This window comes from Arvicanthis niloticus, chromosome 1, assembly GCF_011762505.2.
Source record: "Arvicanthis niloticus isolate mArvNil1 chromosome 1, mArvNil1.pat.X, whole genome shotgun sequence".
Classification (NCBI taxonomy): Eukaryota; Metazoa; Chordata; class Mammalia; order Rodentia; family Muridae; genus Arvicanthis; species Arvicanthis niloticus.
The window spans coordinates 85712532-85730068 of record NC_047658.1 but is presented as its reverse complement, the minus strand read 5'-3'; the positions used below and the strand labels follow the sequence as shown (position 1 = coordinate 85730068).

The 17537-nt window shown below is 42.1% G+C and overlaps 1 protein-coding gene across 3 annotated transcripts in view; it reads left to right on the top strand.

Moving 5' to 3' along the window:
* The first annotated feature begins 1982 nt into the window (after positions 1 to 1982).
* Positions 1983 to 17537, top strand: part of Smg1 (SMG1 nonsense mediated mRNA decay associated PI3K related kinase) — a 100420-nt gene continuing 84865 nt past the window's right edge. For 2 of the 3 annotated variants that reach the window (XM_076941543.1, XM_034505599.2), the window contains exon 1: positions 1983 to 2121. In XM_076941543.1, the coding sequence (XP_076797658.1) occupies positions 2036 to 2121 (86 nt within the window). In that variant the 5' untranslated portion in view covers positions 1983 to 2035. The remainder of the gene's footprint in view (positions 2122 to 17537) is intronic. The other variant, XM_076941546.1, reaches the window with a different exon arrangement.

Genomic DNA, 17537 nt, shown 5'->3' with positions numbered 1-17537 from the left:
ACAGGGCTCAAGAACATATATACACTGCTCTTACAGAGGACCTGAGTTTGGTTCCCAGCACCCACTGGCTGGCTCCAAACTTCCTATAACTCCTGTTCCAGGAGATCCAATATCCTCCTTTGGAAAAATGTAAGGGATATACTCATAGGGAGATATCGCCTCATAATTAAGTACTTTTTAGTAATAATTTTCTTTTTGGGGGGTTGGGTGGGTTGGGTCTCATGTAGGCCAGGTTGGCCTGGAACTTAGCCAAAGGTGAGCCTGAACAACTTCCGGTTTCCATTTCCTGAATGCTGGGTTACAGATAGGTCATCAATGTTTCATTTATGGGGTGCTGAGGATGGAAGCCAGTGATTTGTGCTTGCTACTGCTTGAGCACTCTACTTTCTGAGCCATGTCCTTGGTAACAATTTTGGATTACTTAAGTAATGGATACATACTTCTCCTTGTAATGCAAAACAATGGATGGCCTAAAAACTTTATGCGGAAAAGGTTTAAATACTTGTTTGATGTGTATCTTGACTATTTTTAAGGATGAGCCTGCAACTAGGAAGATGGATCAGTCATTAATAAAGTGCTTGCATTGCAAACAGGAGAACCCACCTGAAAAAAAGCCAGATATCGTGTCACCGTTTGTAAAACTAGCGTTCTGGACAGGCAGATTCCTGGGGCTCTCCAGCCAGCCAGTGAGAGACCTTACTTCAAAATACAAAGTAGCTGGAGGCTTAAGAGCAACACCTGAAGGTCTCTGGACTTCACGTATAAACACGCACACAAAGGAGTATACTGCGTTCACAAGTGCCCAATGCTTTATCGAATTCTTTCAGGCCTGTGTGGGTTAACAGGCCTTTTACTACTAGAAGGAACCAGAGGATTACAGAGCACAGTTCATGTGGCAGGAAGCAGGCGTTGGTTTCCACATTTGGGAAAATGTATCAGGACTGCATGACATATCAGGTGGGGGGTTGAAAAGGTGTTGCTCTCACTTCCCCTTCCTCGATTTTACTATTCCGATTTTTTCCATGAGAGGATGGCAGGCAGGTGGATGCACGTGAGCGCCAAGGGCACGGCTGTGTGCGCGCATCAGAGCTCAAGGGCACGCCCCCCCTCCCGTCCTTCATTGGACGCCTGTTCACACCTGACTGCTGGTCCTCCGAATGTATGGGGAGGGCGTGTGTGGACCCGGGGAGGAGATCCCCCCTCTCCCATGATGCCCCGCGGTGAAGCCACAGCGCTCTCCACCACCCGCAGACAGAGCCACAGCCCAGGACGGCTAGGGAGGTCTGCTTGAGTCCCTGCCTTCAAGTAGTTCTCGCCTTCTCCCCAAAGCCCTACCCCTTTTGGCTACGCGGACGCGGACCTCGCCTCGAAGCCTGGGCTCTCGGGACTTTAGTGCCTCTCGATCAGGTCCCGCCTTCTGTCTTTCGCCCCTCCCCTCTCCAGGTTCAGCAGTCACAGACCCCGCCCCAACAAGTCCCGCCCTTCTCCCCCAGGCTTGGGGCGCTCCGGCATCGCCCCTCCTAGGTGACCCTACCCCTGTCATAAGCCCCGCCTCCAGTCCATATTCTGTGACCAATAGCCCCGCCTTTCATCCCGAGCCCCGCCCTTCTCCAGGCTCCTTGGGCGCCGGCACCGCCCCTCGCTCCCAGCATGCCGTGCGGCAGCGGCGGCGCGGCGGGCGGAGCCGGGAGGCGGGGAAGCCGTGGCCGTGTGAGCGTGAGGAGCCGCCGCCACCGCCTCCTCGCTGTCCTCGTCCTCCTGGGCCCCAGCGTCGCGGGCCGCGCGCTGCCCTGGAAGAGACGTCGCCTCGCCTGCCTCCGCCTCCCCCTCGCCGCGCCGCTCCCGCCTTCTGCTCCTGCGTTGCGGGCTCCAGCGGAACCCGGAACGGCCGTCCGCCTCCCCCGCCCTCCGCCGCCCCCTCCGCGGCTTCCTCCTCAGCCCCGGGCCAGATCGCAGTGTCGGCGGCGGCCGGTTCAGGCGGCGACTCGCGCTTCTTCGGGCGGCGGCGCTTGGCCATGTCGTGTCGGGGAAGGTAATGAGCCGCAGAGCCCCGGGGTCTCGGCTGAGCAGCGGCGGCGGCGGCACCAAGTACCCGCGGAGCTGGAATGACTGGCAACCCAGGTGGGTGACCGTGTCGATCCTCGCCTGGAGCTGGCCGAGGCCTAGGCCCGGGGGACTGGGAGGCGCGGCCTAGGCCCGTGGTCCCTGGAGTCGGGCGCGGCTTTCTGGGTGTCCTCCCGGCCTGACCCGGCAGGAAAGCCGCGGGCAGCGGAGGCCTCTGTGCCGGGCTGCCCGCCTCAGCCCGATAGCTGGGGCAGTGGCTCTGAGCTTGGGTGGAGGAGGACGTTCCGCCGCTGTCTACCTCCGAGTTGATATTTGAGGTCCAGGAGCCCTCCCTGTTACCCATTAACTTCCTCGGCTCCTCCTCGCCGGTCCTCATGCCAAAGACCACCTTAACTCTGCGCCCTTCTGGGCTCCCACGTGTTAATGTATTTTAAAACTCCGAACTCCTATCGAGGTCTTCCTCTGACTTTAGACAGGATGTTAGTCCACCAAAAGATGAGATTGTGGGACTGTGAATGGAATTGACCCAATCTGGCACTGGGGCATTTTAAGTTTTCTCCAACTGCAGAAATAGTTTTTTTGCTGAACAGCAATTTCCCTGGGCACTTTGGAGTGAATTTAAATTCTCAGGAGTAGAGAAATTTCCTTTTGCAAGGAGGAGTTGGGATCTGGTTGGATTTAAAATACTAAGAGCATTAACACGAAAGAAAAGTTATTCCTAGTCATCTTTTTCTGATTATAGATTGGTTGCGCTTAATGTAGTTTCCCATTCTTTTTTTGGTAAGTAAAGGGTTCAAGTATTCAGAGACTACTTGAGTTTTAACAGTGCTTAGAACTTCTGAATGTATAAAACCTGTGTTTCAGCAGAAGTAGAAGTTGATGCATTCTTTGAAGTACACTCCGTTGTTCAGAAATTGGCCACGTGAATGGAAAGCACACACTTTTTGGTGTTGGTTTTGCTTTCTAGTAGATCCTCCTAATTTTAGAACAGTTTGCACGTAAAGGATTTTTTGAGAAGCTAGTGTGTTACGTTGTAAGAGTTGGTAGAGAAATTAAAATGGTCTTTGGCTAATAGGGGTACGCTTATTTTGTTTAATGTTCATTCCTAAACATTGTGTCTCTTGAGAGCTGATGTTTGTGACTAAATAATTTTTAAAATGAATGCCTAAGTCTAGAATTGAGATTTGAAGCAGTTATAAAGAGTATTTGCAAAATCATCACTTGACTTGTCCTGCATGAAGGTTTGTACAGTGCTTTAAATAAAACAAGTTGACATTCTTTTTACTGACATGTTTTTGTTTGTTTTTTGGTTTTTCGAGACAGGGTTTCTCTGTATATCTCTGGCTGTCCTGAAACTAACTCTGTAGACCAGGCTGGCCTTGAACTCAGAAATCTGCCTGCCTCTGCCTCCCAAGTGCTGGGACTAAAGGCGTGTGCCACCACTGCCCGGCTCTTACTGACATGTTTTGTTGTTTTCACTGCTATTGAAATGTGTAAGGTTTGGTTTTAAGCAGCTAACACATTGGGTGATAAATGAACAGGAATTTGACTTTCGATAGAGCTTATTTAAAAATGGATTCTACAGCTGGCCATGGTGGCACACACTTGTAATCCCAACACTTGGGAGGCAGAGGCAGGTGGCTTTCTGTGAGTTTGAGGCCAGCCTGGTCTGAGGTCCAAGACAGCCAAGATAAACCCTTATCTTGAGAAAACAAACAATAGGTTCTACTATTTTTTAGCATTATGACACACACACGCACACACACACACAAAGCAGAATGGCTTTGTTAAGGAATATATACATAGGTTGTTAGTAAATGTTGACCATGTTTCAAATACTTTTATTTCTTGGCTGAATGAGGGTGTATGGAGAAAGGATGAAAACTTTCTGTGAGCTCTGATTGAGTTCTTGGGTAGAGGGTAGTACTCTGAGGTGCTCACTTGGCTTTATGGAGTAGCAGTTTACAAGGCTAGAGATACTTTCTAGAGGAAACAGAAATGTACACATACCTCATAGCAAAACTTGGTTTATTTGTAAGGTGGTCATGATAGATAAGCTAAATAGCCAGTGGAAAAAACTCAATGTTTGTAGGTCATAATTTTCATAATAAAAGTTGAGGTCATTCTCCTCTATCTACTCAGAAAGATGAATGGCTAATGATAGAATGGAGATGATCCCCCCTCCCCCCTCCTGCTCAACATGGCCTAGTGCCTTTTCCAAATATTTTCAAGTACATGGAGACTATAGTTTATTCAAATGTTTTTAAAAAATGTTTTGCTTATCTGTGTGGGCATTTCTTTGCCACAATGAGCCATGAGTGGGTGAGTGAATAGAGATCAGAGAACCACACAGAGGAGTCTGTTTTCATTTTCTACCATGTGGATTCTGTCAATTTAACTCAGGTCATCAGGCTTGGCAGCAAGTGCTGAGGAGCTATCTTGCTGGCCCTAGAATCTTAAAAAAAAATTACTAATTTTATGTGTAGTTATATGTGCCCATAGTTTATGTATGTACACCATGTGTGCATAGGAGGCAGGAGAAGTCAGGTGAGGAGGGAGTTAGATCTCTAAGAGACTGAAGTTACTGGCAGTTATGAGTCATCATGTGGGTGCTGGTAACCAAACTCTAGTCCTCTGTAAGGTCAGCAGCCTCTCTGCAGGCCTTCCCTCCCTCCCTCCCTCCCTCCCTCCCTCCCTCCCTCCCTCCCTTTCTTTCTTTCTTTCTCTCTTTTTTTTTTTTGAGAAAAGATCTTGTTTAGCTGAGGATGACCTTGATTGAGCTCCTGATCTTGTTTCCACTTCCCACGTGCTGGCAATTTAAGTGTGTTACTGCCAGGCCTATTTTTATTCAAATAATTTTTATTAAAAACAACTATTTGTCCTATCGATACCATTTTTTTTTTCCTCTGACTTTTATGGAGGGGTAGGTGAGGCGGAATCAGACAACTGAGAACTTAATTCTTGGGTCAGGAATGCATGAAGCAGCCCTGGGTTTGATCCCCAGTCACATAATTAGGGTGTGGTAGTGCATACCAGTAATTCCAGCAGTGATGGTTTTCTCATTAGATCAGAAATTCAAGGTTATCTTCAGCTATGTAGTGAGTTCCAGGCCAGCCTGAGCTATACAAGACTTTGCCTCAAAACAACAGAAAAAGAGCAGCAATTCTTGTCAGCTTCTTTTAATATTAATTTGCCAGTTTGTCCTGTCATGGTAGAAGTAATCCGTCTTACATATCCACAGGTAGTGTCTTTGGTCTTTGGTGGGTGAATAATGGGCTACTGTAGTAAGAGCCAGCTTACCATGTCCACTAGAAATAGTCTTTAAAAGTGTTACAGAGTACTGGCTTGTAGTTAGTCATGTGTCCTCCCGGGGTTTCTCTGTGTAGGCTGTCCTGGAACTCATTCTGAAGTCCTCTAACTCAGAGATCTGTCTGCATCTTCCTCCTAAGTGCTGTGATTAAGGGCATGCTCCACCACTGTCTGGTTGTAGTCTTGTTCACTGTACTCCTACAGAATGGTTAGGTAAGAGCTTTGTGGGCCATGGTGTCACATACCTATAATCTCAATACTTGGGTGGCAAAGGCAGGCTGTATAGCTAGACTCTGTCTTGCAAAGAAAAAAGAAATGAGTGATGTTAGGTTTTATTATTTACTTGCAACCTATTAGTATCTCAAGACAAAAAGTTGGGAAGATTTTGGGGATCTTCCCAACCATTTTGTGCTGAACAGAGGCCTATCTTTGCCACTAGCCAAAGAGTGTTATTTTCTGGATTTTACCTATATGGAAAATACCTAGTTGTATCCAAAGATAGAAATCAGAATGCTTCAAAAGTTTTTTGAGCTGAGTGTAGTGGTACACACCTTTAATCTCAACACTCTGGAAGCAGAGGCAGGTGGATCTCTATGAGTTCATTAAATAAAGTTGAAAAATTTTTGACATAGGGTCTCATATAGCCCAGGCTGACCTTGAGACCCAACTACAGGTATGTGCCACATGTCCAGTCAGAATTCGTTGTTTGAAAGTTAAGTGTGTAGTTAATATTGTACATTTTATATTCTAAATTGACATTGACTAATTTGAATAGGAGTTAAACGCAATAAAAAAAGAGTGGGCTGTTCTCGGTACTCACTTTGGGCAGCTCACAATTCTGTGTAAATCTGGCTTCAGGGCATCTACACACACACCAATACTTATTGAAGAAAACAATGCATTCAATAGGTCTTACTCCTATACTTGGAAGTCTTAGGAGTTTAACATGTATGTATTGTTGTATATTAGGTAGCTTGTGCCCAAGTTTTAACATCCGTCTAAATATTTTTTTTTGAGACAAAGTCTTACTCTGTAGCCCAAGCTGATCTCAAGCTTCAGGTACTCCTCCCTCAACCTTGAGTAGCTGGAGTTACTGGTATGTGTCACAGTGTCCTATTTCTAGGCTTCTAAATGGATGAAACAGTATTAGAACTAGTTACCATTTTTAGTACCATTTTGCCAGATCAAAGTTCTAAGGAGTATAAAACTCCATGTGAAAGATCAAAAGATAGAAGTGTTGTGAAATTAGAGTTTGATATTTATGTCTGGTATGAAAAGTTGGGTTTTAAGCTGGGTAATGGCGATGCATGCTTTTAATTCCAGCACTCTCTGTGAGTTCCAGGACATTGTGGTCTACACAAAGAAACCCTGTCTCAAAAAAAAAAAACAAAAACAAAAAAACCAAAAAACCAAAAAACAACAACAACAAAAAAATATAAACAAAAAAGTTAGGTTTCTAATTTGGAGACAGGGTTCTCACTACTATAGCCCAGGCTTATCTTAATGCTTCTTGTTCAACCAACTTGTGTAGTGCTAGGATTAATTTACACAGGTGGGCAGGCTGTATAGCCTGGCTGATCTGGAAATCCCTGTGTGGATCAAGGTAGATCTGCCTGCCTCTGCCTCTGCCTCTCTGCCTCTCTGCCTCTCTGCCTCTCTGCCTCTCTGCCTCTCTGCCTCTCTGCCTCTCTGCCCCTCTGCCCCTCTGCCCCTCTGCCCCTCTGCCCCTCTGCCCCTCTGCCCCTCTGCCCCTCTGCCCCTCTGCCCCTCTGCCCCTCTGCCCCTCTGCCCCTCTGCCCCTCTGCCCCTCTGCCCCTCTGCCCCTCTGCCCCTCTGCCTCTCTGCCCCTCTGCCCCTCTGCCCCTCTGCCCCTCTGCCCCTCTGCCCCTCTGCCCCTCTGCCCCTCTGCCCCTCTGCCCCTCTGCCTCTGCCGGGATTAAATATGTGTGCCACCTCAGCTGGCTGACATTAGGTTTATGAGACCAGAGTTGTTTGTTGTACTTTTTTGTGAGTTTGTAGTAGGTCTAGTGTCCATAGATATGTAGTATACTGAATTAAAAAAAAAAAAAAAAAACAGCATAAAACCGAAGAGCCACATATCTCATTGCTATGAATGGAACTTTAAATAGAATTAATAATTAGGTATGTATTTTTTTTTGGTCTGTATTGTCTACTGGGTTCAAGTGGTCCTTCTGCCTCAACCTCCAAGTATCAGGAAACACAGATGCAGCCCACCAAACTCCATTGATTATCATTTTTATCAGTTCTTTATTACAGATTCCGGAGTGCATTGAGAGTTTTCAACTAATTGTATATGAGTGATTTTTTTCAACAGAACTTAATATTTTCATTATCAAATAAAACTTTTATAAAAAACATTTAGCAATTATATCTTTAAGCTGAATGTTTTTACCCTTCTTAATTCTTTAAAAAAATCTTTGTGTGTGAGTGAGAGAGGGAGTAAGGTGACACAGAGACAGACATGTAACACAATGTGCACGTGGAGGTCATAGGACAATGTTGTGAAGTTAGTTCTCCCTATCCACCTTTATGTGGGTTCTGGGGATAGAACACCAGCCAGCAGCCATCAGGGTTATTGACAGCAAGTGCCTTAGCCCATGAGCATCTTTGTTGTCCCTGTTTCTTTTTAAAATTGCAGTGAGCCTGAACTTCAAATTAGTATTTAAACTTTTTAAATTAATTTAAAATTTTTCATTTAAAAAAAATGTGTGTGATTATTTTGTATGTCTGTGAAACATGAGTATGCAGTGTCTCCAGAGGCCAGAAGAGGGCATTGGATCCTCTGGGACTGGAATTTAAGATGGTTGTGGGTGCTAGAAATTGAACCCGAGTCCTCTGCAAGAGCAGTTAGTGCACTTAACTCTGAGCCATCCTCCAGTCCCTATGTTCAATTTTAAGAAATCATAAAATAGTTTTAACTGTGTGAATATGTCCTTACCAGTAAATATTGATACTTTTTAGGGAAATTTCTGTTCTGTTCTCTAGTAAACAATGGCAAGGCATATGGATTTGTGTGTTGCAGTGTTGGTGTAACTATTTCTCTTTCTTTTTTTTTTTTTTTTTTTTTTGGTTTTTCGAGACAGGGTTTCTCTGTGTAGCCCTGGCTGTCCTGGAACTCACTCTGTAGACCAGGCTGGCCTCGAACTCAGAAATCCACCTGCCTCTGCCTCCCAAATGCGGGGATTAAAGGCGGTGCGCCGCCACCACCACCCGGCGGTGTAACTATTTCTATGCTAATGGCTTTAGAGGAGGAAACACTATACAGCTTAGTGGAAGTCAGTGGGTGATGAAATTGGTCTATATAGTTTTCATGGTAAGCTTGGAGACCATCAGAACCAAACAGGAAGGCTGCTGTAAAATATAAGCTGTCCCTGATAAATACTCCTTATTTAGAAGCAGAGTACTTGTGAGTAAGACGATGAAGGTGTGGAGCTGGACTGGAACTACACTGTTGACTTTGGTCATAGTTGAAGTGTAGTTGGAATGGTTTGAGGAGCTGTTGAAGTCTTACTAGCAGCAAATTGGCTTCAGTCAGGAAGATTTCATCTGTTGGTTCTTGAAGGGTGTGTATTGTAAGTACAGTTGGGAAAGCCTAGACAAGAGACTACTGAGGACCTTAGTCATGTATTCTGTGTTCTGTTTATACTGCATGATTGAAACTCAGAAAAAACTGTTCGCAATATATAGAAACTTGGGCTAGCATAAGCCCTTCATTTGTTGTCTAGTGTTGGTTAAGGGTGACCACTTAGGCAAGCCTTTCTGCTTGCCCACACTTAATTCACCTTAGTAAACATGATGTGTCACACCTCTAAAACTGATGTGATTGATTCAGGAACACTGAATTCTCACAGTGCTAAGGTTTTCTGCCTCCCCTATACTAATTACAAAAAATAGACCTGAGGAGTTCCTGTCATTGATTGAACTGTCCTTGATGGAGTCATACAAGCTGTAAGTTTCAGTTCTTTTCAAATTGTCATTATTTTGATTACCTGAAGTTGGCTTCATTTTCCCAAAGCTTGTATTTTTGGAACTACAAAATAAGGTTGAATTTCTCTTGTATCAAGACCTAAAAGCAAGAGTTGAGAAAATTTGTAGTTTAACTCTTATACAAAATATCTCAGCTTACTATATTTTGTCTTCTGTTTTGTCTTTAGAGTGTAACCATCTTAGAGCATTTGCTTACTCAGAACTGTGTAGCTTTAGAAAGTTAGTTCTGCTCCTTCTTCTGTTTATTGAGTGAACTCTATCATGTATGTATGACTCATTTTTGAGTTAGTAATTTCCTTTGATGGGTGTGTAACCACCATGCTCAACCAGGAGGCTGACTTTTTAGTTGGATTCCCTGCCCCTGCCTCTGCTGCCAGCAGCAGCATATGGTGAGAGCATACAGTGACTTTGTTTTACATTTTTAATTTTTTTTTGTGTGTGCGCATTCGAATGTGCACACAGGTGCCTCATCTCATTTGTGGAAGTCAGAGACCGTCAGATGTGGTATTAAGTGCCTTTAACCAATGAGCCATTTTGCTGGCCCTACCTTGAAATCTTTTGCAGAGAGGACATCTTTACACGGTGTGTCAAGATTTATTATCAGTTTGGTCTTTATTAGGTTTTTGGGTCTTACCATCTTCAGTGTACTTCTGTCACACAATTGCTATAAGCATTACTGCTTGCTTGCCTGCTTGGAGTATCTGAAGAGTGCAGTGAAGTGTTAGATGGTAGACTTACAACATTACCATTTTGGGGTGTATGGGTTCTGGACCACATAGGAGGACCTCATTTGGCTAATAAGCTCATTCTAGGAGCTACAGATTTCTGGCCCTGTAACCACACTCTAGCTTTTTTCAATTTTTCAGCTTCTTTTGACTAGCTGGGATCCTTCTGCCTCTCTGATCTGCCATTTTTCTAAAGTATGATTTCACTGATTTCAGTAAAAGCCAAAATGTTCTTATCACATCAGTTACCCAGATCGGGGAGACCAACTCCAGCACCATCTCCTGTGTGTGTGTGTGTGTGTGTGTGTGTGTGTGTGTGTGTCTGTGTGTGTGTGTGTCTGTCTGTCTCTGTTTCTCTCTCTGTTTTTCTTTCTGTTTCTCTCTCTCTCTCTGTTTCTCTCTCTCTCTCTGTCTCTATCTCCTTGAGGCACCTCTTCATCTTCAGCTCCTTGTTGCCACGGGTTGTTTGCATTTGCTATTCTTCCTGCACAGCGGTAGCTGCAGCTGCTGTGAAGTTTGCCTTTCCCAGAGTGCTTTGCTAGCTGCTCTTACACAGTTGAGAAGGGTGCAGACTTTAACATTGTATTCTGAGTTTTCTTCATAATACTTATTACCCCAAATCTTCATGTTTGAAATCCTCAATCAAGCTTCATGTATGGGAATCTTATATAAGTCATGTTTTGTATTTATATCCCCTTCCATTCTACTGGTGCATCAAAAATAGTATGTATTCTTTCATCTCTCTTTAAAAACAATTTTGAGACAAGGTCTCACTATGCTGTCCTGGTTGTCCTTGAACTCACAGAGATCTCTTGTCTCTGTCTCCTGAGTGTTGTTGGGATTAAGACATGTAGTACCATGCCTGGCTTCATTCTATATTTGAATATCAATTTAATTGTCCCCTGCTATCTGTAGAGAGGCTTGGTTCCAAGATTACTCAGAAAGCCAAATTCTTGGATGCTGACATGCTTTCTACAGAATTTTCATAGACACTTTAGAGCAACAGTTCTCAGTCTATGAGTTATGACCCCTTTGGGAGTTGAACGGCCCTTTCACAGGGGTCGAGTATGTGATATCCTGCCTATCAGATGTTTACATTTCAATTCATAAGAATAGCAAAATTATGGTTGTGTAGTAGCAATGAAAATAATTTTATGGTTGGGGGTCATCTCAACCTGAGGAACTGTATTAAAGGGTTGCAGCATTTGGAAGGTTGAGAAACACTGGCTTAGAGCATCTCTGGAGGCCTTATGTTCCCATTGCAATGTCAATGTGTGTTGATTACAGAATGATAGCAAAAAAAAAAAAAAAATCCACTGTACACTGCCAGTGAGTATGCAGTGTTTTTCAGGTACACTTTGGTCATAGGTCGTAGATTGGTAGAGGCAGGACTTGGAGTTGGCAAGTTTTTTCCCTACATAGCTCCTGAATTTATAAACCTGTTACCTTAGAAAGCGTTTGAAGAGGATTTGTTCTTCTTGTAACAGGCCAGTTAGCCTGAGTCAGTAAATTATACAGCTGATCAAAGAGCTGCAAGGAATGGTCTGTGGTAGCTAGGTCCTTAATAGAAGGAAGGCTGTTAATTAAAACCCATAGGTTTTATTAATCTTGAAAAACACCTTGCTCTTATTTTGAAATTCTTTCCTATATTAGTCTCTAACCCCATGTCTGCTGTATCTATACATATTACTTAAAAAGTCCATTCATTAAAATACTAAGTACTGGGTTGAGGTTGCTGGTGTCTGGGGTAATGGCAGTAATTCTCTGCACTTGGGTGGAGGAATGAAACCCTGCTTCCCAGAGCCAACAGATTTTGAAAAAGTACATTGCTGCATTCATTTTGATGTCTATATCCTTTCAAAAAGTAAAATTAATTCTGGTAAGCTAGTACTGATACATTATTATTCATCATATATCTAGGACCTTGGCTCTTTTCTGACTAGATCACTGGTATCACAAAATTAATATCAATATTTAGTTGAAAAGAAAGTAATCTAGAATATGTTGTAAAAAGGCCAGGTGCACTTCTTGCCTTGTCTTTACTGTTCTTAGGGTACCTGAGGAAAAATGAAGATGGAGTAGGTTCTCAGTGGCAGCAGGCCCATGGAACTTGAGACAGTGCTTATTCAGAAGCCAGGTTAAAAGGAGCCACAGGTTATAGTCTACTAAAAATGATTATGTCATTGTTTGGAATATTAGCAATACTATAATAACTAACATGTTCCATCTTAAAAACACTGAAGTTATAAAATGAGCTTAGGAGTAATAATAAAAGGTGTGTAGTAATCATCTTACTGGCTGTAACAAATTTTCCTTTAAAAAAAAAAACCTTTTCATTTGTTATGCACATTCATGGTCATGTATTACACATGGGTGGAGGGCAGAGACCAATTTTGTGGAATTGGTTCTTCCCTTCCAGGGATCAAACTCAGGTCATTAGGCTCACATACCTGTTGAGACATCTTGTCAGACCTAAAACCAAGACAATATTTAAGTGGCTGTCTTACATGGTTATTATAATGCATGTTACCTTATTTCATTGAAAGTTATTGGGGACACAAAAAAATTGCACTATACTGTTCTTGTTATGTGTTTTATGTGTTGAATCTCTGAGGATTGAATGCAGGACCATGTGTGTGATAGGCAAGTGTTCCACCACTAAGCTACATCCCAGTCTTTTGTTTCTTTGAGACAAGGTCTTAACCACCTAGAGCTGATTGGCCTGGAGCTTGATTTGTAGACCCAATGGCCTTGAACTCGCAGATACACCAGCTCCCCCAAGTCTGACTCCTACTCTTTTTTGAGACAGGGTTTCACTATGCTATATAGCACTGGCTGTCCTGGAACTCACAGTGTAGACTATGCTGGCCTCAAACAGATCCACCTGTGTGTCTTATCTTCCAAGTACTGGGATTAAAGGTACGCACTACTATCTGGCAACACTGCTCTATTTTTAAAAGACGCAGTTGTGTGTGTGTGTATGTGTGTGGTATGAAGTGATGTTTAGATAAATGAGCATAATGAATATGATACTGATGGATTAAATCAAGCCAGTTACTTTGTGCTTTTTTTTTGGAGAGAAGAGCTCTTTGAATTTTTTTTCAAAGACTATTATTTATTTATTTATTTATTTATTTTTATTATTGGTTGAATGATGCAGGGTTTTCACTGTGCAGCTTTGGCTGGCTTCAAATCTGAAATCATCCAGCCTCAGCTTCCCACATATTGTTACAGGTGTGTACCACACATACTTGCTTTTGAAATGTACTTTTTGGAGTATTTTGAAGTACAAACCACATTGTTTCTGACAAAGTCATTTTTTTTTTTTTTTTAAATAGCAGATATCTGGAAACATTTTTTTTCCACTTGAGACTTTGTACTCTTTTACCAGCAACAGCTTCCCTTTCTTCCCTACTCCTGTGGTTCACTTGCATTTGACAGAGGCCTGTTTTTTCATCTACACTGGAGGCTGAAGTAGGAGGATGGAAAGTTCAAATCCTGCCTGGCCTACTGAGCAAGTTTAAGGCCAGTCTGGGTTAGTAAGACCCTGTCTCAAAGTAAGAGTGAAAGATGGAGATAATGGTAGCATATTGACTTAATAGTCATGGTTCCTTGGATTGGATCCAAGGCAGCAAAGAAGATCTACTTGGCTGTATTAGCACTGATACTAGAAATAGAATCATCTTGTTTTAGAACCCATTGTGCATGTTCTGTATTGATTCGTTGTACATCTTTTAGGAAAGACTGGTGTCATAAAACTAGGAGCAGAGGAAGGATGGGAAGACAGAAACCTTTTCAGTTGGCATGTAGTCTAAAGATCAGAACGTTTGGGAAATTTTTGTTTTTTCTTTTTTTTTTGGTTTGTTTTTTGAGACAGGGTTTCTCTGTGTAAGCCTGGCTATCCTGAAACTCACTCTGTAGACCAGGTTGGCCTCTGCCTCCCAAGTGCTAGGACTAAAGGCGTGTGCCACCGTTGCCTGGCGGGAAAATTTTCAAACTGATAAAAGTGCCACATAAGTGTGAGCTGCTATGTTTTAATTAATCAATTAATCTTTTTGAGAGGCGACAGTGCTGGGGATAGAACTGAGGATCTTGTTCATGGTACGTTGAGCTGCCCTCACCCCAGCCCCAAATTTGGAATTTTAAAGAACATGTTATCTATTCCTATAAATGTTTTAGACACATACGTACACTCTCACACATGTAGGTGCACATACACTCATACATGTGTTATGTAGCTATAAGTTTTGATACATTTTTATTGTTTTTTAAAGGATGTATGACATCAAAACTTAAATCTTTTTAAAGCATGTGGTATTCTTGGTATAACTTAGTTATAAAATATGGTGGGGTGATAGATTACACTGTAGCGTAATGGTATGTTTTGTAGTCTGTCTTTGAACCAGAAACCAGTTTTATATTGCTTAGTAAGGGATTTCAGCATAGATGTGAATCTGCTTGCTTTTCATGTCTTACCAATTCATTCTAAGAACTTGCTACCAAGGTGGCATGTTTTTAGTCTCAGGACACAGAGGAAGTCAGATCTCTGCTTTCAAGGCCAGCCTGTTCTACATAGGAAGTTCCAGGCCATTCAAAGGTTATACACAGGGAGACCCTGTCTCAAAACAACATTAAACAAAACAAACAACTGGCTACTGGTTGAAAGTATAAGGTAGGGAAAATAATCTAATCTTTGTAACTTTGGCTACATTTGGGGGGGTGGCTGGATTAAATTGCTACTGTGTAGGTTTATAGGTAGTGTGTAGTTCGCTTAACTTTCATCATACAGTTAGAAACTAATTCTTTTTTTTTTTTCCTTTTTTTGTTTTGTTTTGTTTTTTTGAGACAGGGTTTCTCTGTATAGCCCTGGCTGTCCTGTAACTTAGAATCTAATTCTTGGGCTGGAGAGATGGCTTAGAGGTTAAGAGCACTGACTGCTCTTCCAGAGGTCCTGAGTTCAATTCCCAGCAACCACATGGTGGCTCACAACCATCTGTAATGGGATCCGATGCCCTCTTCTGGTGTGTCTGAGAACAGCAACAGTGTACCCATATACATTAAAAAAAAAAAAAATCTAATTCTTTTGAGAACATCATTGAATCTTTCCTCTTCTTGTCTAGTGCCTGTGTGTATGTAGTTTTAATAAAGCAGTAGGAGGAGCCAGAGTCACGAGAAAGTTGTATTCTGAGGTGGAACAGCTTTACAATCCTTTTTGTCTTTTCACAGAGATAAGGTCGATTAAGGTAGTGTATCATTGTAAGGATGCGTGTGCACTACTAGGCAGATTTTGCTAGGATTTAAAATTGTATTTATTCAGATTGGCAAATAATGCTTTTTCTAAGGAGCCTTATATGTAAATACTGTTTTCTCTTATTGTAAGAGGAAATTATAAAAGTTACTTATTTTAAATTAAACTAAATGTGATTAGATGTGTTTAGTATAAAATATAACAAAATGGAGTTTGTAGATTTTGTAGGTCTGAAATAACTTAAATAGGTGGTTTTAAGATGTTTCTAGCTTCCTTAAGTTTAAGCTAAAAGTTAAGTATGTCAGTATTTCTGCTGCCTGCTGAGCACAGCTGGATTCTCCACCACCTCCCCTTCTGGGGTTCTGATTGATACTGCTTTCTGGGTTTTAGTAAGTTCTGTGCAACTCTCTTCAGTTAATGTGGTAGAATAGTGTAATTTTGTGTCTTTTCTTAATGGTTGATTTATAACATGCCTTCTGAGATTTATCTTTTTGTTTTTTTGATTAAAAAAGTTTTAAAAATGTTTTTGTTTGTATGCACTACAGTGTGTTTATGAGGACCAGTGGGAGCTGCCTTCTTTTACCAAATGTGTCCTGGGAGGGACATTGAACTTAGTTCATTAGTTTTTTTTTTTTTTTTTTAATTTTTAAAAAGTTACTTTGTGTATGGGTATTTTGCCTGCTTGTATTGTCCAGCAAGCACTCTTAGGAGCCAGAAGATGGTATTGGATTCCCTCTGGAACTGGAGTTACAAATGGTGTGAGCTACCTTGCAGGGGAAGTTGAAGGTTCTCTGAAGAGTGGCCAGTGCTCTTAACTGCCGCTGAGCTTGCTTTCCAGCCCTAGTTCATCAGTCTGGACAGCAGGCATCCTTACCAGCTCCCAATACTTGTTTTTTAAACAGTGGCTGGAAACTGTTTGCTACTCCAGAATATTTAAGGAGATATGTCTTGTGGGCGTTACTAGAGATGTTGAACCAGTCAGTTTAAAAATTTACTTACTGTCTTTGTATGATTTTATCAGCAAAGTTAGAAAATCAAGGTGTTCTAGATAGCTTTTTCAAGATTATTTTAATGCATAAACTGAAAACTGCCTATAGATGTTTCTGGCAGTCTTCCTCTGTAGAGGGCCACTAATGTAGATTCTAAGTTTAATAAATGTCTTTTCTTGTTTGTCTTAATGTTTAAACATATTACAAGTTAGGCTGTATCAGGTAGTTGCTTAGAAAGGTTGGTGCCCCTGACCTGCAGTATACCATCTCTCATGGTCATGCTAATTTGATAAGATTTTCTTTCTCCTTTACTCCCTCTTTCCCTCCCTTCCTTCCTACCCCTTCTCCTTTTATAGATTTACATATTTTATGTGTATGGTGTTGCTAATGTTTGTGTGCATCAAATGCATGCTTGTTGCCCATAGAGGTCAGAAGGAGTCGTCAGATCCTCTGACAAGGTTGTTGTGCTAAAAGTTTGTAACTGTTTATTGATGGTTTTGGCGGCACATGTGTCTGTTACTGGAGTTTTTCTGGGTGCTTTGGCTAGATAGAGTTTTCAGCTTCAGTTCTTCTGTGGACTATTTCTCAGGTCAGCAACTTGTTTTACTGGAGGTGTCGTGACATTAAGCCAGTGTGATGGCTCTATGTTTTCTTATAAAATGGCTAAACATGATGGGCAGTATAAAGCATGACATGCTGAATTATTCAAAACAAATCTTGCTTTCTTAGATAACCTTACCGGAAGAAAGGAGTGTCATGTATGTTAAGAGAGTGTTCTACCATTGAGCTTCTGCCCTAGCTGAAGGGCAAATACTGAAAAAATTAAAATGGCTTTGATGGAGTGGTGCTTTTGGTTTTGACAAATGAATATAGTAGTGTAACTGCTATAACCAGGCTATAATTATTCTCCCAAAAGCCCCTGTGTGCTTTTGTATTCAGTTTCTGTACCTAGCCAGTGCTTCTTCATGGTTTAGAATGTTACAAATAATAATGTGGTTGGTTTTGAGGGGGTGGTAAAATGCATATCAAATGTACCATTTGTTGACATCATGATGTTATGCAGTCATTGAGCACTTCTATTTCAAACCCTATATTCATCAAGCAGTCACTCCACATTCTCACTTTCATCCAGTGCATGACAACCACAGTCCTACCATGTGAATCTGTTTAGTTATATGAGTAGAATTGTACCGT